The sequence below is a fragment of the Carassius auratus genome, chromosome 24 (assembly GCF_003368295.1).
Source record: "Carassius auratus strain Wakin chromosome 24, ASM336829v1, whole genome shotgun sequence".
NCBI lineage: Eukaryota > Metazoa > Chordata > Actinopteri > Cypriniformes > Cyprinidae > Carassius > Carassius auratus.
The window spans coordinates 19,355,683-19,382,907 of NC_039266.1; the positions used below are offsets into that span (position 1 = coordinate 19,355,683).

General features: G+C 34.9%; 1 protein-coding gene across 6 annotated transcripts in view; it reads left to right on the forward strand.

The window, feature by feature from the left end:
- Nucleotides 1-27,225, forward strand: part of LOC113042530 (RNA-binding Raly-like protein) — a 112,884-nt gene extending 85,659 nt beyond the window's left edge. For 4 of the 6 annotated variants that reach the window (XM_026201449.1, XM_026201448.1, XM_026201450.1 and 1 more), the window contains 7 exons: nucleotides 13,939-14,014; nucleotides 16,053-16,100; nucleotides 16,776-16,954; nucleotides 23,490-23,603; nucleotides 25,290-25,459; nucleotides 26,251-26,285; nucleotides 26,438-27,225. In XM_026201449.1, the coding sequence (XP_026057234.1) occupies nucleotides 13,939-14,014; nucleotides 16,053-16,100; nucleotides 16,776-16,954; nucleotides 23,490-23,603; nucleotides 25,290-25,459; nucleotides 26,251-26,283 (620 nt within the window). In that variant the 3' untranslated portion in view covers nucleotides 26,284-26,285; nucleotides 26,438-27,225. Of the gene's footprint in view, nucleotides 1-5,604; nucleotides 5,847-13,938; nucleotides 14,015-16,052; nucleotides 16,101-16,775; nucleotides 16,955-23,489; nucleotides 23,604-25,289; nucleotides 25,460-26,250; nucleotides 26,286-26,437 lie in introns of those variants that run through there. The other 2 variants (XM_026201453.1, XM_026201451.1) reach the window with 2 other exon arrangements.

Consider the following 27,225-nt stretch of genomic DNA (forward strand, 5'->3'; position numbering starts at 1 on the left):
CCCATGGTTGATCCAGGAGTCTTTACCTGCAGTTAGAGTAGTGATTTGGAGGCTAGGAAAGGAAAATCACTAAGTAGGTATCTATGTTATCGTAATTGTTTGGGTTAGACAACACTGAAATTCAACGAAGAACACTTTTGCACAAGGGATGGGGAGATTGATCTTGGAGTATCAATGTTTGGCATTGAAATAAATGCATAAAAAGGTGATAACTGGATGTATTAGCCCATAATTGTTTTAGGATAGGAGCTGTTTTTCTGTCATGCAGAAATTTGTGCAATAACACGCCAACAAAGAGCAGATAGTTAAAAAACAATAAAGCTAAATATGACATTTATTACAAGGCATTTCTTTCATTTTATGTATTTATTTTAATAGTTTGTAACACTTTATGTATAATGCGTTATACTTAAAGGCTTTAAGTAAAGTGTTACATAATAGTTCATGTTAGTTAGTATGTTAGTTATATGTTTTGGTAAATATAATATAACATATATATGAAGAGTTAATTTGCTAAATGTTCATTTGTTTTTTTATTGTGCATTCCAATTAATATCAATCAAACTGCAGTTGGGTTATTTTAGTTAGATTAAAAAATAATGAATACATTTTGGGCCAATACCTTTATTTATTTATTTTTTATTATTTATTTTTAAAGAGCACATTACATTTATTAAATAAAAAAGATAAAATATAGGAAAATATTTCAAATAACTATTTAAAATCATTTAAAATGTTATGTATTTACTTTTTTCTTTTATAAATTTTATTATGGAAATCTTTTTTCCTAAATGAGTTTTCTAAATGAGAACTCCGCTATTTCTTGTCATATATGAAAATCTGAGCAACATCTGAGCAAAATTATACCAGATTGAAGAGTCTATTATTCTAACAGAGTGTTCGGGGACAAGACATGTCAAGTGAAATCACATCAAGACCTTCACTGTCATGTGAATAAAAAGAGGTTACACTGTAAAATGAAATTTGTATTCTCTGTCCTTACTTTACATTATTGAAGCAGCGTCGGTCTGGAGTGTTAAACAAACTGACCCTTGACCTGATCTCACTGTGACATTATTATTATGAGCTCCTGCTGGATTTATACACCTCATATCAGCCAAGAAAATGAATCCATATTCCAACCCCATTCTCATCCTCCAATTCTGCCGTCACATGTAATTCAGTCTATAGATATGATGAATAACTCTTGAAGGAGACTAAATCAGATCGTATTAACTAATAATTTCTTTGTGAGATTGTGTGTGAGACATCTGAAACGCTTTCAGAAGTGAATTTTGATGCTCATGTCCCACAAATACTAATTCATGATGATCTTAGAGCGCCACATGGTGGTTGATGTTGGAATTAAAGCAGAAAATCTAAATCTTTCTTGACACAGGCCATCCAGATCATCAACTTGGGTTTTGTTTACACATATAATCTCTGAAGTAACATCTTATTTGTCTTTCTGATTGTGAATTTGACCTTAATACTGAGCTTGCTACATGAATTGGGTTCATATATATCAGAAAAGGGTAAAACCTCTCTCAATTTTCTGCGTAATCTCCCCGAGATTAATTTACTGAATGAAGACTGTAAAACCATTCCCCCCATCTCTAATCCCTCTTATCTTCAAAAGCACCTTCCCGTTTCCCAGCAGGAGGAGGACCGCGTCTGAATTTATGACAGGCTTCAGATTGGCCTGCTCTCAGCGCAGAGACCTGAATTAGATTAGCCAGAGTTTGGGTCCGCGAGTGCACTGACCCCAGACCAGCTCATAATCAGAAAGAGACCAGACTAGTGTGCTATACTGAAAGCCGAAATCATGTAGAGACCAAACTCATTCATGTGGAACCAGTGTTGCCTTTCTTTATCTTTTCCTTTTGGGTGAACCTTACAAAAACATGTCTGAGTCACTATTCAATCCAAAATCAGAAGAGAAAAAAGGCTTTATATTTTGCACGAAAATGTAACCTATTTTTGGATCACTGAGTGTGGTGGCATTGCTTTTTATCTTTAAAATCTAATCTGAACATTACATTAATCTTGAATTTTATTTTATTTTGAAATAAGAAATCTAAAATGTGTCTTTAAAATAATATAATACATTTATAATGACATATTTAATAATAAAATAAAACCGGTATATAATGCAATCATTTCCAAATTAAATAGAACATGTCTGAAATGTTTTTGAAGGTTTTATTAATTAAAATCTTTATCTTTAAAATATAATTGGAACATTACATTAATCAGACTTTTGTCTTATATTAAATAAAAAAATCTAAAAATGTGTCTAAAATAAAATGATACATATATAATGACATTTAATAAAAAAAGATTCTCTAATGTATAGAAAATATATTTAAAAGAATAATCGTATGCTCACCAAGGCTGCATCTATTTACATCAATAGTAATATTGTGAAATATTGTTACAAATGAAAATAACTGTTTGATAACAATTTTGATGTATTTGTTAATCTTTCTTCCTTTGATTGCAAAGCTGAATTGATTATCCCCCATAAATCATTGTAATATGCATCCAACACACAAATAAGAGTATATATTTCCTTGTTCCAGCACTTATTTTCCTTTTCTTTCACCTGCATTGGCTATCTCTCAAGGCCTTTTCATAATCCTGTTCCAGTCTTGCGTTGAATTGTGTTTTCTCTCTCTCTCTGTGTGTGTGTGTGTGTTTAAAGGTCACATGTTACCGTCATGTTATCTCACTGAATACATTTCAATAAACTTCAATCTGCCTTCAGGACAGCCTTCTGTCCTCTCAAACAAAAGATCCAAATCCATAAACATCAAGATGTACTTGAGAGACATTCTCACGCCTGCAGTTTGAATATATACACCCAAATCAGATCTGATTTGAGCATAACCAGTTCCTTCAAGCTGCCTTTAGTCTGTAGTACCTTTCATCTTCAGTCCTTCTGCATGTGTAGGGCTGAGACTGTCATTCACTGTAGTGCCATCCATCAGGCACACTCCATTAACCCAGGACTGTGTGCCATCACGCTGGATATCAGCTCCACTGAACTGAGCAATAGGGAACAATACTGTCTTCATTATGACTTCTATTATTTGAGGGAAGCATCCCAGTTGGATGGAAAAGAATCGAGGTTATCGAGAAAGACCCCTAAAGAGGAATAAAATGTTCTCTGCTGCCTTTTTTCTCTCAGAAAATAAGATTCCATGCTTGATGCTTTCACTATTTTCCAGTGCTATTATTTGTTGGGATATTCGAGTGTGTGGTTGTATGCACTTGTGTGGTCTGATGACTGACGCTGCAAGCAATACGACACTCCATTAAATCAGTCAGACCCCAAACGACTGTTTAAATGGCATTTCAGTGTTATAATGTGATTTTGTGCACTCTACAACTCTCTGTCCCATTATGAGGCTATTATCGGCTATATATCATCACTTTATCCATTTACAACCATTAAGCTAATTTAAGTTGCCCTTTACTGACTCTAGCTCTCACAGATAAATAAACAATCAAAAGGAACTATTTTAAGAGGACATGTTATGACTCTGAATATGAAAGTTAAGCATTACTGCACTGCTTTCTCTCTAACACCCGAGTGAGAAAAAAGATTGAAAATGAAAGTCATTTTGCCAAATATAGTAACCCATACTCAGAATTGGTGCTCTGCATTTAACCCATCCAAGTGCACACACAGCAGTGAGAAGTGAACACACACCTGGAGCAGTAGGCAGATATATATCCAGCACCCAGGGAGCAACTGGGGGTTTAGTGCCTTGCTCAAGGGCACTTCAGCCACAGGTATTGAGAGTGGAAGAGAGCACTGTTCATTCACTCCCTCCACCTACAACTCCTGCCAGCACCGAGACTCAAACCACCAACCTTCTGATAACAAATCCAGCTCTCTAACCATTAGGCCACAGCTATTGTACAAATCCAAGGGTTGCTTTTTATTTTATTTTAATTCAATTAATTAAGTTTCTAAAAATGTATGTATTTTTATGAGTCATTTTAGAGTTATGAAAATGTAAATAAAATAAATATGAATAATATTTTAAAAGAATATAAAATTATTTCTAATATATAATATGTACAAATATAATGTATATGTATAGAGCTGTACCTTTATTTATAAATCATTAAGATTCACATTCACTAGAGAATATATCTTGAGATTTCATATATCTTTACTGTTCACACTATGGAAATCATAAAATAAAAAAGTGCTTCATTGTATTATCCAGAAGATGGCGCTGTTGTGTTCCCAAAATGCTGCGAAAAAAATTAAAAATATCTATTGACTATCCATGTATATATGCTATTTCTATGCCGATGTTTATGTAATTGTGGACACTAAAACTACATAATTGAAGACCGATTTCGCCCAAAACACTTATTTTCAGAAATATATTTCTTAGAATATAATATATATAAATCTGACTTGATGACATTGTAGAAAATCCCTCATTACTATCCTGCTTTTTTGAAAATTTCAGTAATTGGTTGTGTGCAAAGTAGGCCAGGATATGCAGATGTCAGTTTTTCTTACTGCAGTCAGATTTTGAAAAGTACATTTCCATGCTATTTTGGTCATAACAACCCACACACTGAGAGCCATCTACTGACAGCTAACTGAATATATCAAACACATTATTAGAAGGATAGGACTGTGCTTTTACTTTCTCTGTCTCCTTAACAACACAGTCCCTTGCAGCAGAAAGCATAACAATGATGTATGATCATGATATAATCAAGATCATGGTTCACAGAGATGAAAATTGTGGGGTGCTTTTAGAAAAAGAGCAGGCATGATTGCATCACATTTGGTCACAGCACCTAACCTAAGGGCTTTATGCAACTCTATGCAAATTTTGGCACAAAAACTACAGTTGGGTGCAAGATTGAAATGCTTGGATCACATTTAATGATCCTGAATGTGCAGAGAGAGTGATGCCAGTTTGTAATGAAATTGGATGCTGGCAGCCCCCCCTTATTCTGAGAAACTCAGATGAGATATTTGATCTGAGCCCAGAGTCCAGACATTTTGTTAGATTTGCTAGGGATTGTTCCCTTTTGCTACATAGGCAATTATTTACCTGAATATTATTGCATGCAAATATGTAAGTACAACTTTTTAAAGAAATGCAGATGTAATGATGACTGCAGTAACCTTTAATTGCATTCCTGCAGTGTGTATACATACATTCCTGCATACATACATACAAATTGTACGCATAAATATTCCATTAAATAAAAAAATATATATTTTAAGTTCTCATGAAAGAAGTAGCCTACTACGAACTACACTTGATACTAAAATACGTCTATAATGCATAGTCTATATAATCATATATAATCTACTGTCTAAATAGGTGCATACAAATACTTTAAATTGGCGCTTCTGTTAGCAGAAAATGTTGAAATTACAAATCCTACCATAGCGAAGGTCTATGAATATTAATGAGAACGTGCTGACGTTCCGTAGTAACCTTCCAATGAGGAAGACTTTGATCTGGAATATCAAACATTAGTGCTGACGTCTGGGGTTGACGTCCAATTGTTAACGACTGGGTTATGAATATTAATGACCAAACCTTCGCCGTAGTTGGAACAGTATCTTAGCCAGATATATAGAAAAGCGTCCCTTTCTAGACCGCGTTAATGGTAGCGTCTGCTGTGATAGTGGGTCTCGTTTCATCACCTCCGGAAAAACCGATCTGTTTGTACGGAATCGCGGCAGAGATTCGGGGGTCGGTCTTTTCTTCTAGCGCGCGAGCAGGATTCCCAAGCCGTCAAACTGGAGCCCTTTAGAATGACCATGTTTAAAGGGAAACGTCGAAATCACCGGTGTGAGTTTACGACCATCAGTCTAACTTTGAGAATGTGTTGTTTTGCATTCAGTGCATTTCGCATTATTTGCATAATCTTGCAATTAGTCATAGAAAGCATACTAGTAAAGAACTGTTGGCATCTTTTACATGTCCTTTCTGTCAGTCTTATTGCATGTTGGTAAATAGTCAGTGTTGTGCATGAGTAGTGATACACGTCCTGTCATATCTGTATCTGAAAGATAAGACATCATCATAATGCTGGATCCATTACTGAAGTGGTCTGATATGTGAATTTGCCATCTATTGAAACCCTTGGCAATTCTATTATATGTTATTGCAGTATGATGGCTGTGTTTTGATATTTTGGCCATTCAGAGATGAAATGATCCATCTTGACCGAATGGACTGTGTCATTGTTCTCTTCTAATGCCAGAATCAATTTAGAAACTTAAGTTCCATCAGAGACAGGTTTCTTTCAATGGCCATTGTCCTCTTCCTCCTCCTCATCATGACAGATTAGTGCAGGTAATCCATTAGCAGCAACTAAACTTAAGATGCATGTTAAACAATGACATTGTGTTAATAAATGTTAACTGAAATGCATATATTGTGGTTGAGACAGTGCTGATTCCTCATTCAGTTAATAGGTAGTTGACATAGTTTTTATGATTTAAAAAAAAAGTTATTTTATGCATGAAGCTTTAATGAGCTCATGTCAATTTAAAAATTACACTCAGTTTTTGCACTCATAAAAAAACTGTCACACTTTGGGACCATTTAAAATAAAATACAAAAATAATGAAAAACTAGAATATTCACATACACTGAAAAACATTGGTAGTAGATTTCACAGTTATTTGCAAAATAACACATTGAATTAAATGTGACATTTTAAAGTGGAAAAATATTTTCTTGTAGAAATAGTATTTTCTCATAAAACATACTCTTAATAATCTTTTTTTACTGTGTAAATGGGAACCTACATGATCTTGTGATACTCATTCTTTTTATATTTTTATAGAGTAGTACTTCAGTTTAAGCAAGACGTTTTGATGTTAATGTGACCGTATTTGACACCCTAAAACAGACCGCCAACCGTATTCTGCTGCTGCTGTGTGAAAATAACCAAACATTATCTATGCAAACCTTATGTTAAACAGAAGCTATACATATATCTGTATCTCAAGATCTTCGACACCCATAAGACTTTCAAAACTAGCACACTCTAAAAGTAGAAATTCCTACATTTACGAACAGCCCCACACTACTTTGCATCCCTCTTGACATTCAGATGTGCATATAAAGAAAAAGATCTAGGGTTGTTGTTTCTGCTCCGTGACTAATAATAGTGAGATTTTACTGTGCTATTTTCATTAGGAAATCTTTATGAAGAAGAAGTTCAGAATAGCAGTTCCTTGCGGGCCTGTTGTCTATAGTGTGATAACCCTGTCAGTGCAAGTTTATAGATCTCAGAGCCACAATGCACATCTGACGGATGGATTTGACCTGGTCATCCCACTGGGCTGTGAGTGTGACGGTGATGAGGGTGGACTTGGTCCAAACCAACAGCTGGTTAAATTTCACATTAATTCCTTGTAGTTGCATGTCCTCTGGCCTCAAAGGAAATTTCTATACACAGACAGCCAGAATTGCTTGGTAAAGTAATGCTTCTATTCACATACTCTTGTTAGTTTCGTCCTAACTGAACTTCTGCAGATGTTCTTGTTAGTTAATTGGTTTTATTTCTGCTAAGAGTTATATTAGATCTGTCGTCATCAATTAATTGTGTAACTCAGTGCATCCTGCTCTGGTCTTGTAAATTCCCAAAGACCAGCTGTTGTACCTGTTGGTGCCATTAAATTCCAGCTAGGTGTATGACAGATGGATTAATTCAATAGTGAGAGGAAAACAAAGACAGTTTCTTAGGAGACAAAGAATGAGCGGAAAAGCTTTATGAGACATGAATACTTCAAAAAAATGAAGTATCCTTGGGTTGTCAATGTAAAAAGAATGTGCTCTCCCAAGATAAAACATGTGCTTTCTTTCACTGCGTCTGCAATTTTTGTTTTTAATTTTGTGGAAATCCTAGCCAATCAGAATGTAGGCTATTTAGAGCAATAGACACAATGCAAGGGGCCTTGATAGGTTTATAGTTCAAATACAGTGTTTTTTTTCTTCTAAATTGCACCATTATAAAATGTTACGCACTTCCACAAAATTGGCAGCTAGAAAAGTTACCCATCAAAGATATTTCAGGTACTTTATGTCAAATTTTATAGTTTGCAGTTTATTTATATCATTAAAAAATTATATGAATGCCAAGCTAACTTAATCTAACTTGATCTACCTAAATCTGCCTTGTACCTAATTATTTAAAGTATTTAAATATGATATAATCAGATGTAATATAATATGCAGGTTGGTATTAATATATTATTATTCATACTAATATTTTTTTTTTCATTTCATTTTAATTTTACTTTGCATTTTAGAAATTTAGTTTTGTATTTCCGTTTAAAAATATTTCTATTTAGCTTCAGTTTATTTATAACAAACTTAATTTTGGTACCTCAGTTACATAGGCTACATTTCTTTTTTTTAAGTTGAAGTTTTTCATCTAATATTTGTTTTATTCTATTCCATTAGTTTTAGTTAACGATAACAACATAGCAATTATTTCTGTGGTTAACTTTTTATTGTTTATAGTTCTGACACATTTTATTTCAGAAAATTGTTATTTTAAGTACATGTATTGTCTTATGGAGCTTTTTTTCATATAATTAAATCAAATAGAGATTTCAAGCATACATTATACAGTATTACATTTTCTGTTACACATTTTCTACCAAAAATCGGGAAAATTGCAGTGGTTGTCCATCAATCTCTTTTATTATGTATATGTTAATTTTATAGTAAAACAAAACATTTCATTTGCTTTACCCTAACCCTAAAATTTTAACATTTCTTTTTCTTTTTCCTATGTCACATCATGTTAAGGCATCACTCACAAGCCCACTATCATAAATTCAAAGTCTTTAAATCCTAGCTGGCCTATGAATACTGTGGTTTCGTTCTAAAATCTCTCGCTGATCTGTTGTTCAAAGCGTGGTAACAGGATTTTTTTAGGGTGAGTACTTTGCCGTAACTGATTTAGTGCAAAGGAAATGTCTTCAGTCAGATTATCATCAAAAGGCATGATCGCCTCATACGGCTGGATTATGAGACCTGACCCACACTGGAGATGTTTATGTTTTTCTTTAGCTGCTCACATCTCGCCGCATGCGTCTGATCACCGGCTATAAACCCGTTAACACCCCAATCCCTCAGGCGCCTGCAGTGCTTCATTATTTACTCATTTAAAGCAGAGTTTGTGCTTGATGTCTTGGCTTTTCATCGCAACATCATACTGTCTGCATACTGTCAGAGTTAGGATAGGGCCTATGGAGATCCCTGCAGTGCTGAGCTTTAACACTTCACTGACCGACTCATGTAGATGCAACTGTACAACTTCAAGAAACAAAGTGCAGATTAGGTCAGAAAGGGAATTTTAAACGATTGGATAAGTGAGCCACGGAAAATCTCTGCATGGACACTTTTGTGGTCATTACATGTGCTATTAAAGGTAAAGTTCATGCAAACTGAAGTTAGCATTATTTACTCAACTTCATGACCTGCTACCCTTCGTGCAACATAAAAGATGTTTGCATGTTCATGGCGAGACGAGAATGAGATGCTGTGTTTTGCTGGTGATAACACTGAGAAAGATCGACATGTACACCACATTTCATGTCATATCATCTGATACATCAACATAATTATCAGTGTGCCTCCTGCTAAATATATCAGGTTTCAAAAAGTGTGTGTTGGTGTGCTATATTAAGGTGTGTGAGCATTTACCTTACACTTGTTGTGACTTTCAGACGTGACAGTGTGCTAAGTGGAAGAAAATGAAGGGTTGGCTTTGCTATAAGCAGCAGTCTGCTTGCTCTTCTGTTTAGCAAGCAGTTAAACAGATGGCAACTGAGGATAAATCAGCACCCAGCTGGGGTGTGTGTGTGTGTGTGTGTGTTTGTATATATATATATATATATATATATATGTATATACAGTATAAATGGAGTACTTGATTCTAATCGGTCAGTATATAGATCTGCAAATGTTATGCTATGCTATGGTTGCATCTATAATTTATTTATTTTACAATTTAAACTTAAATAATTTAAACTTAAAAAAACTTAAAACAATTAAAATATCCAATAGATTTATTTTATTTTATGAAGCTTTAATTTTTTTTCCAGTGTGTATTTGTTTCCTCCATTGCATTCCTGTTTTAAACAGAATAATAGCTATGCACAAATGTTACTTGTTATTAAAATAGTTTGATTCTGTTCGTTTCACATCCAGTCCACACATATTTCAGTTTCACCAATCGCCCCTTCTCTCTCTCTTTTTCTTTTCTAAGAAAACATCCAAGTATTTTGATCTCAGAAAATGATTAGGATTTAATGCACTGGTTCTCAAATGTTTGAACAATAGACGTCAAGTGGCGATCATGAATCGCATATTACAGTGAACTGCACGGGTCCAACAATACGTAAAATTACACAACATATGTTGAATAGGAAAATCACCATTTTGTGATACATAAACAAGACCAGAAATGTGCTTTACTGAAGACACGCTGGGATAAGGATTGCAGTAGTATTAACCATATTGCTCAGTGACCAAAATATAATAGAGTTTGATTGGATGCACAGCTGAAGATGTTTGTCTTATTTTTTAAAGGTTGATGAGCCTATTTGTATTGTTTGGTTACATTCTTCTCATATACATTTTGCATTGTTTCTCTGATATCCACAACCAAACCAGAACAATCCTGTGTTAATAAACCAGAGATTCAGGAGAGATCCTGACCCCATCATTTCCACACAACAAAACCTCTGTGAAAACCCTTCTTTGCATAGTCTACCACTGCACAGAAACTGCAGTATTTTTGTGATTTAATGGTTGTACACAACCGTGTTTGTGGTGTGTTTGTAAGGTCAAACTGATAAGAGATCAGACAAGGTGCAGAAAGATGGAAGTTGTTCTGTATTCAGAGAAAAAATTGGGCATGATATACAGAAACAAAACAGCTCTTCATTCTTGAGAATTGTTGCCTGTCAGATTAAAATGATTACACAGGAGACTGTCTCATCAAGTTAACTATGGACATGTCCCACCAATGTTTGACTACAATGTTTGATATAAATATATATATATATATATATTTGTCATTTGGAATTTGCTTGAAAACTGTGCTTGTGCATATCTTTCTTTTAAACTAATACCACTCAGTTTTAATAATGTTTCTAACGACATGCCATTTGTGTCCTTTTGAAGCAACAAAATATCTTTGGTAACACTTTTTATGTTAAATAACAAAGGTTTGTGAATAAGGACTTGGTTTTGAATAGGACTTGTTTCAGATGCCGCACATGTCTCTTTGTGAGTGTCCATCTCAATGAAAAGCTTTCATGGTGCTACGATCCACACAGTGAAAAAACTCAACTCTCCCTCAGCCAGCGCAGGGTTCAGGACCACGGAGAGCTCCTCTCTACTCTTCTGTCTCCAGGCAACCATTAGAAGTCCAGTGAACAGATGCAGATGAATGAAAATTTACCCTCGTGGCCAGAACTGTGTCCCCTCTGTGCCTACCATCAATCAGCAAAAAAATGAAAAATAGACGTCACTCTCTTGCATCTCTCTACTTTATTGGACAGATGCCCTTGCACTGGTACCGCATACATCTGAAGCAAGCAAACAAATGCTTTATTAAATGGGAATCAGAGCCTGATTTCTCATAAAAGCATGCTGTTTGCAGAAGTGACGCTGGCTTGAGTCATTTTTTGAGATGATGTGCTTGAGCATTTACCCCAGGTCTGCATATATAACAGGATTTACAGGGCAATCCTATTTACAGGACAAATTGTATCTTCTCGTTTTAATCCAGTAACCTCAAGAATCGCAAGAAGCTTTGTGAACATGAAAAAAAACATCCTTGTTTATGTTCAGTGTAATTGTTAAAGGAATAGTTCAGACAAAAATTAGTTTTTCTTCATCTAAACAGATTTTTGAGAAATGTATATCTTATATATATATAAGCTTTATATCACTTGCTCACCAATGGATCCTCTGCAGAGAATGGGTGCCGTCAGAATGAGAGTCAAAACAGCTAATAAAACATCATAATAATCCATAAGTAATGGACACAACTCCATCATTTAACATCTTGTGAAGCGAAAAGCTGCATGTTTGTTAGAAACAAATCCATTATTTAAACGTTTTTTTACTTCAAACATTTTTGGGGGGTTTTTTCCACTAAAATGTGAGTCATCTATATTGCTATCTCCAGTGAAATGTTGTCTCACCTGAATCAGGAGAGAAATATGCACACATCAGGCACCGTTTACAAGAGAAAACAGTTCTAAACAAATATGTTGGTTGATTTTGATTTCAGAGGGCTACAGGAGATGGACTTTTTCAATAAAGGAAGTGTTATTATGTATTATGGAATCATATTTTGTGTCAGACGTGATGGTTTATTCATTCAGGTGTGGATTATTGTGATGTTTAGGCTCTCATTCTGATGGCACCCAATCACTGCATATGTATAATAATCACATCTCAACTGTTACTAACCACTAGTCAGAGTCTGTCCATATATATCAGTGTGAGATATCAGAACTGCAGTATAAAATGTGACTGTAACCATATTGCGTTTATCTTAAAGCTGTTCTTTGGGAGATCTTCCCCTCTGAATTCCCTTGTATTGCAGCGGTAAAGTGTTTTTGTGATGAATGCTGCAGACAGGAGTACTGGGTTGTGTGGGTCTGATGGTTGAGATAAGTCTCAAAGATGTTGTGTACTTTGTGCTAATGCTCAAGGATGATGGTTTGATAAAAAAAAATGTTTTAATGTACATATAGATCCACCAAGGTCAAGTGCTTCAGCATTCCTTCTCTTCCTATTCATCTCTTTCTTTTACTGCGGCAGTGAAATTAAGTTGTCTTAGTATAGGTTTTCATCTGTAGTTCTTTGAAAGATGCAGTATACTCTATGAATAAACAGTGCACAAAATTGACTGCAATTAAATTTGACAATGACCCCAAAATGTATCTAGATATGTAAGCCACACAAAGGAGTAATTCACCAGAAAACTGAAAATTCCCTGAAATTTACTCATCCTCAAGCCATCCAAGATGTTGATGAGTTTGGTTCTTCATTGGAACATGTTTGGAGAAATTTAGCATTACATTACTAGCTCAACAATGGAGTAAATGGGTGCCGTCAGAATAAGAGCTTATAAAAACAAGTGATCCACACAACTCCAGTCCGTCAATTAATGTCTTGTGAAGTAAAAAGCTGCTTATTTATAATAAACGAGACGTTTTTCAATTCAAACCACTGTTTTTGACAAAAATACCAGTCCTCTATCTGCAATGTTGCTATAATCAGTCCTTTTTGGGCTTTAAAAATGTATGAATGTCATTGCATTAGTTAACAAAATACCAATCCATGTGGCATTTGTTTTACAAGACAGAGGACAGCCCATGCATACTTTTCAAGCAAAACGTTTTAAATTATTAAAAACAATATGACACAAAACACTAGAGTTGCACCACATTACCTATACTAGCACTGCACCATTAATAGCTTTGCATGCAATGCCGATTCCCAGAAAGTTCAATGAAAAAAAAACAATCTGTTTGCCTGCTATATACGTGAATTGTGTTTGTAATGGACTGCATTTCTCATATATATCTCATTCTAAGAAGTAGATTGCACAAAATCAGTTTTAGAGATCAGTTATTTGGGAAAGCAAAGTTCTGCAGTATTTTTGGAATACAGGATATGTTTTTTTTTTTCTTGTTTTACAACCCCAGGGCTCCAAATTATATGCTGAACATCAAACAGGCACCACATTGTTCTACCCACCACGCTCGAGTGATTAAAGGCTGATTCAGAGAGAAGTTGCATGGATTATTATTGTTTGAAATCCAAAACCGACAACCTCAGTATGCAATGAGAAAACAGCTGTCTGATTCGGAATTCTTCTGTGTTTCTGCAGATATTAACATGGCCGGAGAGCCGAAACCCTACAGGCCTAAAGCAGGATCCAAACGACCCCTGGCTGCTGTCTACAGGTGAGCATTTCCTATTAAATATAGGTAGGCACTGTATACATAGACTACTTCAGATAACATACTGCAGTGTAAATGAAATGCTTTTGCTGCTCTTACATGCTCCCTTGTTAGGAGAGCTGAGGTAGAGCGGATTAAAGTCTGGTTTGTGTGACAGAATGAAGCCATCAGCACATTTATCATATTATCAGGTTTAGATAAGAGAACAGCCTGCGGTCTGCGATTATCAGCACATTCGTTCAATCGCTGAAGTTGCAGATGTGTCTCACAGGTTCGGTTAGATGGTTGAACCCTTATAGGAAGCGAAAAGCTCTCCAGACACGTCAGTGAAAACTAACCAAGCAGAAAATGAGTGAAAAATCTATGTTTGGAAAAAGTATTAGGCATTTGCTGCTTTATTGACAAGCTTATGTAGGGATTCAGAGTTTTTATAGTGAACAATACATACTTACTAAAGCTAAATAAATAGTGATTGTACTGTGACACAATTACTGGATTAGTTTTTTTTTTTTACCGCTTTTATTAACACTTAGCAAAGAATAATAGAATCATATTAATGAGTTCAATTATTTATGAACCTGAATGAGTGTCTATTCAAAGATTTTTGCTTTTTTTGGTTCTTTGTGTTATATGATTGTATCTTAACTTTAGCTGATATTGGGTTTTAAATTCTATATTTCTCGCTCTCATTGTATTTTTTGAAATTCATTAAGTCTTGATTTGCATTTCAAATCATTTCAAACTAATCCATTATGTATTCTGAGGTAGGCCTAATTAGGAGAGTAGAACAGGAGCTAACCAACAAAGAAGAGCTTTGAATGTTAATTAGTTTGGAATTAAATGGTCAGAGAAACAATGAGATGCCTATAATAGAATATAATGAGTTAGATGACCTGAAATCAACATTTCCAGTTTCTACAGTTGACAGGATATTCATAATATGCATGACATATATTTAAATACACAATTGCATTAAGTTTGACCTTGTTTGCATCCTTAATTGCGAATTACAATATTCAATATTCTGGACGATTTCAATGTCCTATGTTTTATCAGATATAGTGTAGTGTTGAATGTGATTGGTGTAGGTGATTTTAGATGCCTGGAAGTTTGGTGGAAAAAAACATCTAATAATAGAAAGAATGTGCAGTGAGAGTCTCTGCTAGATTTTATTTTAATGATTAACAATTTAGCAACACTGGAGAGCATCTCATCTTTTGTTTGACCTGCCATGATGCTCAGCCAGCCTATAGCACAAAAAATGATGTGAAAAAGCAAATATGTAAGATTCAACATTATTTATAGCAAAACAAATCACCTTTTCATTTGAACTCCTTTCAATATGTTCTTAATAACATTTTCAAATCATTCAACAGAACATTCTGAAATTCAAATCAATTTGCAGTTCGACTTAGGGCACAACTGCTAAAAATAAAAGCTGTAACGAATTCAAAATAGCATTTTCATTCATTTTCTATTGCACTCCACTGTACATGAAATAAAAATGACTGAAGAAGCATCCCTGTTGCTTACCTTGTCAGTTGACATTACAAGTCTTCTGAAGAGATGTTTGGTGCTTCTGGTGCTCTAAAGGGTTCACACAAAGTTTACCGGTTGAAGTCGAAGTAGGGGTCACACAGAAACTGGAGAGTGTCTCCCTCACTATCAGGATCTTAAAGAAGCCAAAGTCTAACTCCAGGAGGTTTCTCACTGTAATTAATAGACAGAGCTGCCTTGATTGCTGCTCTTACTGTGTTTATGGGAGCTCTGCATGATGTCTGTAGGCTGAAGATATTATTGATTTGTCGGTTAGCAGGGTGTTTAAATAACGTGCAGATGGATGGGATTGTTGTCAGATGATTTGAGTTGAACACATTTCAATCTCAGGTATAAATTGATTAGTGTTCAAATGTAAAATCTTCCTGTCAGATCAATTGAGCTGTAAATTGAAGTATTAAATCAATGGGGCTAATTTGCCCTCCATCACATCTTGACATAGCAAATCGCACTTTACACTGTGCCTTTGTTTTGTCTTTTTCAGTGGTTATGAATTTGATTATGATTACTACAGGGATGATTTCTACAATAGGTATGTATGCATTTATTTACCATTCATTTGACTGTACACATTTCGAAACACTCGAGTCCTTCAGCATCATGATATTTCATGTATGACTTCAAGCTTTGTCAGATGTCAATATGTAAAGATAAAAAGATGCATACAAATATATGAACATAATCAACTACGGCATTAACAGAAAATCTGTGATTTTATTTCTCTTCAACACCTACAGCTCATCCTTGGAAGAATTTAAGAGAAAGCAAATATTGTGGATGAAAATTCATAAGCTTCGAGTAAATGGCGCCTCACCTTTAATTTCGGAAAAGCACTGTTTTATTTTGCTCTTTTCCTTCTTATGATCTCATCTTTTATTAGCAGAGACATTTACTAAATGTCAGCTGGGCGGAGAGCTGCGAATATCCAGGAGAGATTGATGCGAGAGCAAGGGCATGTGCCTTTGTTTGACATTTTCTTGCACCTCCTTTCTTTTCTGTAACTTCTTTTGAAAAATTCGCCTGCCATGATGACGAATTTCATAAGTAGCTCTGCTAATAGCAGGGAAACCAGACAATAGGAGTCAGATATGATGTCAGGGGTGAAAAACCTTTCGAATTCCATAGAATTCAGAATCAAAAGCTTGATTTTGAGTGTTAATGATGTTCCAAACTCTGCTCATCTTCTTTGGTCCTTTTATCCGGTCAGGCTCTTTGACTATCACGGACGGGTGGCTCCTCCTCCGAGGGCAGTGATTCCTCTGAAGCGTTCGCGAGTGGTGCTTCCATCCACTCGACGCGGGAAGAGTTCATTCCCTGTCAAGACCTCCTCCTCCTCTTCCTCAAGACCCCCATCATCATCATCATCCTTCTCCTCTGGGATGAAATGTAAGCCAAATTAAATGCCACATAAAATGTCTAAATGTAAAGAAAACTTCCAAATGCAGTTTCACGAAATGAACTGCTTTTTATAGAATAAAATATTTAACTGCAATTTATTTCATAATTTTGTTCAGTAATCAATGTTGAATTTAGATGCATATAAAAGGAAAGGAAGAAACAAATATGCAATTATTCAGTACTTTTTGTGCATTTATTCTTGTAGTAGAATATGTGTGCAAATATATGACAGGTCAGTTTCTCTCAGACATGTTGCTCTTTTCTCTTCAGAGTGGTACACACTTGTCATGTTCTCCTCTCAGCCTCTCTGAAAACACAGAAACTAATATTAGAGTACGTGCTGTTATAAACAAACCCTATTTCAGACTCAGTATAGAGTAAGAAGATATTCTGTTTTCTCAAAGTGCACAGAAAATGCTATGAATCTAATGTAATATTGGGATTTGTAATAATTGCGTAACTCCTAAAGTTAGTTTATCTCCCTGCTCTACTTGGCTAAATGCAACTACAAGACGTGAAGGTATTAAGATATTTTAAGATATGATTTTCTGTTAAGCCGCTGTGAAACCATAGGAAAAGCACGATAAAAATACATTTGACTTGATTGAAGATTGCAAATGTAGCTCTCTCTTACAGGTTACACCGAATGAAAAGAGACTATTTAAATTTCATGGGAGCAGAAATCAAGAACATATTGATTTTTGTAAGCACAGAGCATTCTGAGATTTGTGGCCGTCTGAAATGCTCCTTTAATTCTGCCTGGGATGTGAGCCAAACGGCAAGACAGAACATCATGCGGTCGTGTTTGTAAATTAGAATTCATGACATTAATTCAGATTTTTATCTCTAACCCACAAGTAGCAGCTTTCACAGCATCTGTCAGCATCCCGCCGTCTCCTCCGAGCGCGGAGCTCAGAAGTCGAGATTAGCCGTGGTGCGTGACACTAATGCTCTTAGCTGTAGTGCTTTGGCCTCTCCGGGGGCTTTTCTTATATCAGTGCAATTCATGGGCAAAAATATCCATGGCATGTATACACAAAAGTGCCACTGTTTACCTTAATCTGCATTTCACTGGAGTTCTCCTTTCTTTTCACAGCGCAAACTGGAGATTAGCTTTATACCGCACCAAAATAGCATTTAATTTGTCTCGAAAAGTTTACTTTGGCTGTTGTCCTCAAAACCACATGAAAATCCAGTCATTCTCTGTTTAAGATCAGAATTGTGATGTTTTTTCATTACCGCCAGAAAACACTGATTGCTGTGTATCAGAGGAGACCTGAAAACACAACTACTGCAATTTGTGTCCCAAATTAGAGTGACATGAATAGCAAAACCTGTTTTATTTGCTTCTGTCTGTGAAATCATTTCTGGAATTTGACTTGCGCTGTGACATGCTGTACTCCATTTCAATATTTTAAACAGGATTTTGCTAATTCTATTATTCATGAAGCTTTTGTGGCCTCATGCTAATACCATGAGCCTGTGTGAAATATTTTTACTTTTTCATTTGTCACACTATAAGGACCATTTAACTGGTAGTTAATTAATAAAAAAAAAAAAAAAAAAAAGGCCAGGGCTAGTAATCAAACGTTTTATGTCACTGAATATTTCTCAGGGTAAGAAAATTGCAGATTTTAAAAAATGTTTTTAAATGAAGTCTCTTATGCCTACGAACTGCATTTATTTGATCAGAAATACAGTAAAAACAGGAATATTGTGAAATATTATTACAATTTCAAAATACTCTTTTCTATTTTAAAACAATTTAAAATGTAATTTATTACTGTGATGTAAAGCTGAATATTAAAAATATTTACTCCAGTCTTCAGTGGCACATGATCTTTCAGAAATCTGCCTGATATGCCAATTTGCTGCTCAAGAAACATTTTTTATTATAATCAGTGTTGAACACAGTTGTGTTACTTAATATTTCTGTGAAAACAATGCATTTTTTTCTTATGATAAATAGAATAAGTAGATTATATTATAAATACAAAGTTAAAAAAACAGCATTTATTTGAAATAGAAATTGTTGTAACATTATACATGTCTTTACTGTCACTTTAGATCAATTTAATGCATCCTTGCTGAATAAAAGTATTTATTTCTTAAAATAAGTAAAATAAATTATGATATTATGGTATTCAAATCTTGTGTAAAGGGCACAATTCACAGAAATGACTATAATTAAGAGATCTTAGAAGTTACCTAACTGAGATATAGAGTTTGTGACCACTAGTCCCTGTATCCCCTAGACTTTCCCTTACATTTAATCTAGAGTCTTGATCTTGGAAAACAACACGTTGTGCGTCATAATCCACCACATTTCATGTATGGTGCATCACGCATCCTCTAAAAGATTCACAAGTAAACAGCTTGAAACAAGTGATAAAGAGAAAGTTTTACCAGCCGTTGCCATCTGTCAAAAACAAATTGATCCTCAGCTAGTGTTTCTTAGGTTGGCCAGATTAAAACTCCTTCAGAATTCACATTTGCAAAGCTTGAAGGCAATTTTTGGACATGTGTTGTATTTGGCGCTTCAGAGCAATTTGAATGGTTGCAGGCAGACACGTTCATTGAATTTCAGTAGATACGACACTCCGTCAACTGAGCACCTACACACGCAGAGCTTTCTGCCTCGGGCGGGTGATGGCAGGTGACACCATTTTGTGAGGTAGTGGAAAAGCTGGCAGCGGTGTGACAGCAGTGCTGGGTCACGCTGTGTTATCAGGGCTGAAGGCGGTGACAGCAAAACGACAAGCTTCAGCTTTCTCAAGGAGAGGAACGGCTCGAAAAATACTGCGAAATACAGACTAATGAATTTTTCAACAAAGCATTTATATGTATCCTGGAGCTCCAATTATCATGAAGAAGCAGGTTTTTGTGTCAAGAGGTGCAGCTGAAGGTTTATCATAGAGGTCCATTCAACCCATGCTGCGTTTCCCAGTCATTTTTCAAGAGTCGTTTAGTATACAGTATTAAAGTAGGAGATTTTAGAAAAAAGATTCATTTTTTGCCCGTCAGTGAAAACAGTTCCTGAATGAGTCATTGTTTTGTGAATTATTAAATAACTCTGTCACAAAGACATTGCGTCCCTGAACGAATGAGCTTTTTTTTTTTTTTTTAAAGCAAATTCAGTTAAATTCATGATTTGATGACTCACTCATAAAGGGAGTCATCTGATTTGTTCAGGAATGAAAAAACTTGGTCAGATTTTTGTATTTAATAAATTAATGTAAATTAACAAGGTATTTAAACTGATCTATTAAATGAATGATTCAAGGCCTCATTCATAAAGAAGCCTCTTGTTTAGTTCCTGTGTGAATTAGTAGTTTTGGTTGAATTAACCATTCAGCGACATTCTCATAAAGATAGGCTGGTATTTCACAAATGTATTAGTCTTAAACACATCACTAAAAGGAAAGTTTCAGTGACTCATTAAAAAAAGGTGTTTCATTGGGGAATGAAACAATGTTTTTGAACAGATCGATTATAAATGATTCAAAGACTTAATCATTAAAAACAGTTACTTGAGTTTTTGAATTAATCTCTTGAATTAATAAATTGAATGATTCAAGGACTTGTTTATAAAGAAGCCACTTGTTCAGTTCTTGCATGAATCAGTATTTTTGGTTGAACGAAACATTCAGTGGCTCTCTCATAAAGATGAATTAGCAATGTTTAAACAAATCTTTAAATAAATTAATGATTCAATGTCTCATTAAAAAAAGTGTTGTTTCATCTGTGGATGAAACAGAATGTTTTTGAACAGATTGATTGAATGATTCAAAGACTTATTCATAAGAACAGTCACTTCAGTTTTTGAAGGAATCTCTTGAATTAATAAAATGAATGATTAAAGAAGCCACTATTTTGGCCTGAATTAGTATTTTTTAACAAATTGTTTGAATGAACTCTCCCAAACAAACTGTTTGACTGAAGGATTCAATGATGCATTCAAAAAGTAAATGTTGTTTGAATGAATCTCTTGAATTAATAATCCATTAAATGAATGATTCATAAAGAAACCTTTGGTTTAGTTCCTGCATAAATTAGTACTTTGCGATGAAATTGGGTGTATGAACCATTCAGTGACTTCACAAATTAATTAGCAGTTTTAAAGAAATCACTTCAGGAATGATTCAATAACAAATGTTGTTTCATTTGTAAATGCTTTTGAACAGATCGATTGAATGCTTCAATGTCTTAATCATAAAGTGTCAGAGTTGCTTGTTTAGGTCCTGAATTTAATGTTTTGAATGAATTTCCTGAATTAATAATTTAATGTAAATATAGTAACTATTTTATTGATATATTTATATATTATACTATATTATTGATTTAATGCCGCATGTTTAAAGACAATCTGTTTTAATTCAACATTATTGAATGGATCAGTTAATCATTTCATCTTTTGCTTCTGAATGAATTTGTTTTTGAATGAATTGGTTGAATAATTCAGTGCACGCTCTTAGACAGTTTTTTGAATCCGATTTTTTGAGTGAAACATTTGATTCACTTGACTCACTAGCCACCACCTACTAACATAAAGATGTGAATGCAGAAAGGGTCATACAGACACAGATCTACAGAAAGTGAGGTTTGGGCCCGATTTAAAAACTCATGAAAGCATGACATTCCACCTTCATGTGTCTGAAGACGTCTAAACCATTTCCATATTTTTTAAACTGATCCAGAGTTGCATACTATTTGCTACCACTTTTTTCAGCATATTGGGTTTTCATTTATGACCACGGTCATTCTGGTCTGCCCAGAGAGGGCTGCTGATTTGAAGTGTTAATTAGATTCAGTGTGCATGCAATGGTGTAGTCATCTGAGGGAGATTAACCTGACAGCTGTCAGATGGGGGGAAAAAGCAGCGGACATATTTAAAGCACTGAATATTCACAGAAATTAGCAGCATGAATTAAGCTAGCAGGCATCGAGCAGAGACTTTTTATCCTATGTGACGCAATGGATTCATTGCATGGAAAGCCTTTCAGGGTGACCGGGGGTTAAATGTCTCATGAACTCAATGGTCATAAAGTCAGATTTAAAATATAGTTTAGCTTTCAGTCTGAACTACAACACAAGTGTTAGCCGACCAGATCAGATACCATGTTACAGTTGAAGGCTAACATCTACAGTGTTAAAACATTTTTAACTTAATAAAGCAAAGATTATCAGAGTATGTTTTACACACAACATGTAATGTTAATTCAATGTATTAAATAATATTTACATACTATTTGAAGAAAATATATGTATATATTTTGCAGAATATATATGTATGTGTCATGAAAATTCTCTGAGGGATTGGCATGGTAATGTACATGACAATGTTAATGTATTTGGTCTTGACGGAATATATCTGCTACGCTGCTGCGGCAGAGCAAGTACCGAGACATTTTCCACTGCCAATACATCCACAACATGCTGCTGTGATCATCTAAGAAATATTACTGCTGCAAATATACATGAAATAACATCATATATGAATCACCACATAGCAGATCTATACAGGTGGAGCTGGGGAAGGTGGACGGTTTCTGAAGCGAGCTGCAACTGCTACAGCAAGCACTAGTCATATATTTGAATGTTGAGCAGCAGGCCATTTGCTACCAATAGAGGGCAGAACCAATCAGCTGTGCCATGTGATAATGATGTCATAAGGTCAGATTGAGTTAGACCTGTTCTACTGCACCATCTAGAGTTTCATGCCAGAACTGTGTGTGTATATACATATATATGTGTTTGTATATGTGTGTGTGTGTGTGTGTGTGTATACCGTATTTTTCAGACTATAAGTCGCACCGGACTATAAGTCGCATTTATTTAGAACCAAGCACCAAGAGAAAACATTACCGTCTACAGCCACGAGAGGGCGCTCTATGATATCAAGTGTAGAGTACAGGAGCACTGAGCAGCATAGAGCGCCCTCTAGCGGCTGTAGATGGTAATGTTTTCTCTTGGTTCATTTCTCTCGGTTCATGTCAAATTAATTTTGATAAATAAGTCGCACCTGACTATAAGTCGCAGGACCAACCAAACTATGAAAAAAAGTGCGACTTATAGTCCGGAAAATACGGTATATATATATATATATATATATATATATATATATATATCGCAGTATCTAATGAACAGCATGCTAATATTAAATTCCAGAGTCAAGTAACAGAAAAAATTCTTCAAACTTGAATATTTGTATGTATTTCCAAATAACTGAAACAGGTCTTGTTTGGTTTTATTGACTGATAAAAGCCATATCCATGAAAACGCGTGGAGTAACATGGTCTTGCTAGCATTGGCTGATATCAACCAGCGTGCCTGAATGAGATTAGGCATAAAACTAAATTAAAAGCAGCAGGACAGTGAATTCTTTGAACTCTTAGTTTAGAATCAGCAGCCCTGAAAGAGTCTTCAGACATGAATTATCTGTGGTGATAGAAGGATGAGTATGGATGCGCTGTAATCTCCAAAGATCTTTCCTCATGTGTGTTCGATGCGTTTTCTTTTGCAGTGAAGTCCGATCAACTCCAGACTATCAAACGTGAACTGACTCAGATCAAGGTGAAGATTGACTCTCTTCTGGGCCGCCTGGAGAAGATCGAGAAACAGCAGAGATCCGAGTGCGGTGAGACAGACAGAGAACTATAAGAGAGCAGGAATAAAATCAAGTCTAGATAGGGTTGCAAACATCGGCTGTACGGGGAGAAATATTGGGAGTGTATATGTGCTATCCATCTCTGTGACAGGCAAGGAGACAGCAGCCAATTTATCAGAACTGTTATACAGGCAATCTTGCACTGTTTTACTATAGAAAATCCCATTACGCTATTTTCGCCAGTAGATGAGAGCACTGATTTCATCTAGCAGACACACCGAGGAGCAGCATAACGGTCGTCGCACATTCATGAGTCAAACTTTAGGACCATCGCTTGTGCTTGAGCCATACAGATGCAAGAAAAAGAAAATTACAGTTCTTTAATCATTTACTCTCTCTGATGTCATTCTGAACCCGTATCGCTGACTTTCTTTGGTAGAACTTCTACAGTTTATCGTAATATAAAGCTTACTGTATATTTTCTAAGCAAATTTCTAAGGCCTCTAAATTATCAACCTGATCAAAATATTGCAGAGAAAATTACATGGCATCTTTCAATTAATTGATAGTTTAGACCTTTTTTTTAACAAGTAAAAAATACTTTGTCTAATTCTAATAATTCTATTATTTGTTTTGGGTTTTGTTTGCTGTGAAATATTTACTTATTTTCATAAAGTAAACATTAGAATTTTGAAATATTTACTTATTTTCATAAAGTAAACATAAGAATTTTTATATTGATGAAAAAATGTAAAAAAAAAAAAATGTATCCATACATTTAAAATGTATTAAATATGATATAGATCTTTGAGAATTTAAATATCATAAAGCTAAGAATTTAAATTAAAACTGGGAGATAGAGATTAAAAACATATTTATATATATATATTATAGAAGTTGTCTGCTATACTATTATAAAGATCACATTGATTTACATTCTAAAAATAATTAAAAAAATGTATAATCAAAATGTAACCAGAAATTGCTAGTAAATTAGAAAAATAGACTGAAATAATATTTAGTGTAAAACTTTCTCCAATAACCTGTTAAATTACAAATCTGAAAAAAATGTACAGTGTACTTTTTTACCATATAAATATTAGTATTTGCACCGAAGTGCATATTTTTGATCAGTTTGAATAAAACCAAAGCATTTTTCCTCCAAGTATTATTACTGTATGAAACTATATAATGTATATGAGCCATAAAACCTTAAATATTAGATTTTTTTTTAAAGTTCAATAAACCTGTTCAGTTTAAATATATATATATATACATACATACATATATATATATATATATATATATATATATATATATATATATATATATATATATATATATATATATATATATATATATATTCTGTCTATTATTTCATGTGAGGCTTTAAATGATTAACACATAATGTCTGCATATAATAATTCTTGCATCTAACTATCTATCTAACTTCTTGCATATTTCTTTGAATGACAAATTGTAAACCTTTCAATTCTTAGATTTACATTTAGTCATTTAACAGACGCTTTTATTCATAGCAACTTACAAATGAAGACAATGGAAGCAATCAAAATCAACAAAAGAGCAAATTTATTCAAATTTTTAGGTGGAAAAAATATTTTGAGATGAAAAACAAAAATGTAATTTTGCTCTCAGTATGACCGATATTTGTGATATAAGCCATAATCGTCTCATATGTCTGTGTCGTTCATTCAGAGCCTCACAGAAAATATGAGGACAACTGCGACTCTTTGCACGAGGGGTCGATATCTGAGATGGCAGATAACTCCGGAGAGGAGGGAGGGGAAGGACAGCTGGATGCGGAGGCGGGAGAAATGACGGATGGTGGAGAGGATGACTACGACGAGGAAGGCAGCACTGATCTGGTACGTTAGCCCCCCGCGGGCCTTGCTGGCAGCAGTGGCTCTGAAAAGCCCCTTCGAAGCTAATTCTGCAGATTTATTCATGGTTGCAGACATGAGAGACGCAGGGCTGGGAGAGCAGAAGCTGACAGGGTTCCGCTGGGCTGCTTCCTGCTCTCTTAACCCTCACCTGTCACGCTCTGTAATTAAAACCGAGTCAGAACCTCTGGAGACACTAGGGTCCAGCAGCACCGCGACCAACAGCACAGACAAATTAAGATTTAGGATGTGCTTCCCACTGAGGAGACAGGCTGACTGTATTTTAATGAGCTCCTGCGATGGTTAAACTGGAGGGAAACATCGAGGCGAAACCCCGTTGGAAAGATTCCCAGCAGTGTTACAGACATTTCAGGTCAGAGCATGACCTCCAACACAGCTGGGTTCAGTAGATACCCAAACAATACAGATAAAAATTGGCTTGACTTTTTAAAAGAAACTCTAGAGAAGTGATTTTGGACCCAGAATATGTTTCTACGAAAGGTCACAGGGTTTTTTTATATAATGATGAATGTAAGTATTGAGCGAGTAAATCTTAGGGTCATTTGCAATCATGAGCTGTTCTTTCTTAACAGATGAATGGCTAGATTATCTTTGTGTTTGGCTTTGCATTCAAATGAATTCAATTACTGAGACTATGACTGCTCATAGCAGTTTATTAAAATTGGGTCTATAAAAGTGCATTTCTAGTTTGAAAGATCAGATATTGCTTAGCTGTTCTGTATTCCTAAACTGATTTTCTTTTTTGTTTGTTTCAGATGGAGAATCATGTGTCTGATATTGACAACTGAAGGTGAGTTTATTGTGCCCTCTGTATTATATTTCATAGACGATTAAAAAATAATTGAATACAGTATATATTCTTACTTTTATAAATGCATTTGTTTACTGAATGAATCAAATTGATCACAGATGCAAATAAGTGCAATACAGTCTTGTTTGTAGAGTTCTACATCCAGAGAAGAAATCAACTCTGCATTGAACAGAAGACATGAAACTCTGTGAAGACGGACATCTCTTCTCAAACAAGGCCATGAAGGCTCTCGATTGGCTGATTAGATGCAGAGCAAATATTTTGACAAGTTTAGCATCTGCTAGTCACTTCAGCTGTTTTTCATTTTAATAGTGTCTGGCACATTCAATCATATATGATTTGCATTTCTCCAGTAAAAGGCAATGAAGTTCACATCTAATTTTGAAGTTCCTCATGCATACACTAAAGTTCGGTTTTTCCCTCAAGGATAAATTTCCTTAAGCAAAGATGAAAGGTTTTTACAGTCTGTGTGTGGAAAATGAGCCTTAAATGTCAGAAATGTAACATGGCATTTTTGAAACCTTCAGTATTAACAGAGAACTTATTTAAATAATTCTAGAATTTGAAAGATTTTAAAATATGAGGTCGGGCAATGAACATGAATTTGTGTGTGTGTGTGTGTGTGTGTGTGTGTCTGCTCATTTTTGATTACTTGCATCTGCATCCACATTTTTCTGAAAACATGTTTTGCGTGCCCGTGTGTGTGTGTGTGTGTGTGTGTATAAAATCCGATTGTGTAATTGTATTCCATGGATCAAAATGTAATTTTCCCAGACCAAATCAAGTCCAAACTGATCAAGTACTTGGTTCAATAAAAACATTTTAGCTCCATACTGCCAAATAAGTTTCATCAGACTTCTTACACTTGGACACTTAAGGATGACTGATATTGTCAGACCGCAGTAACTCAAAAAAAAAA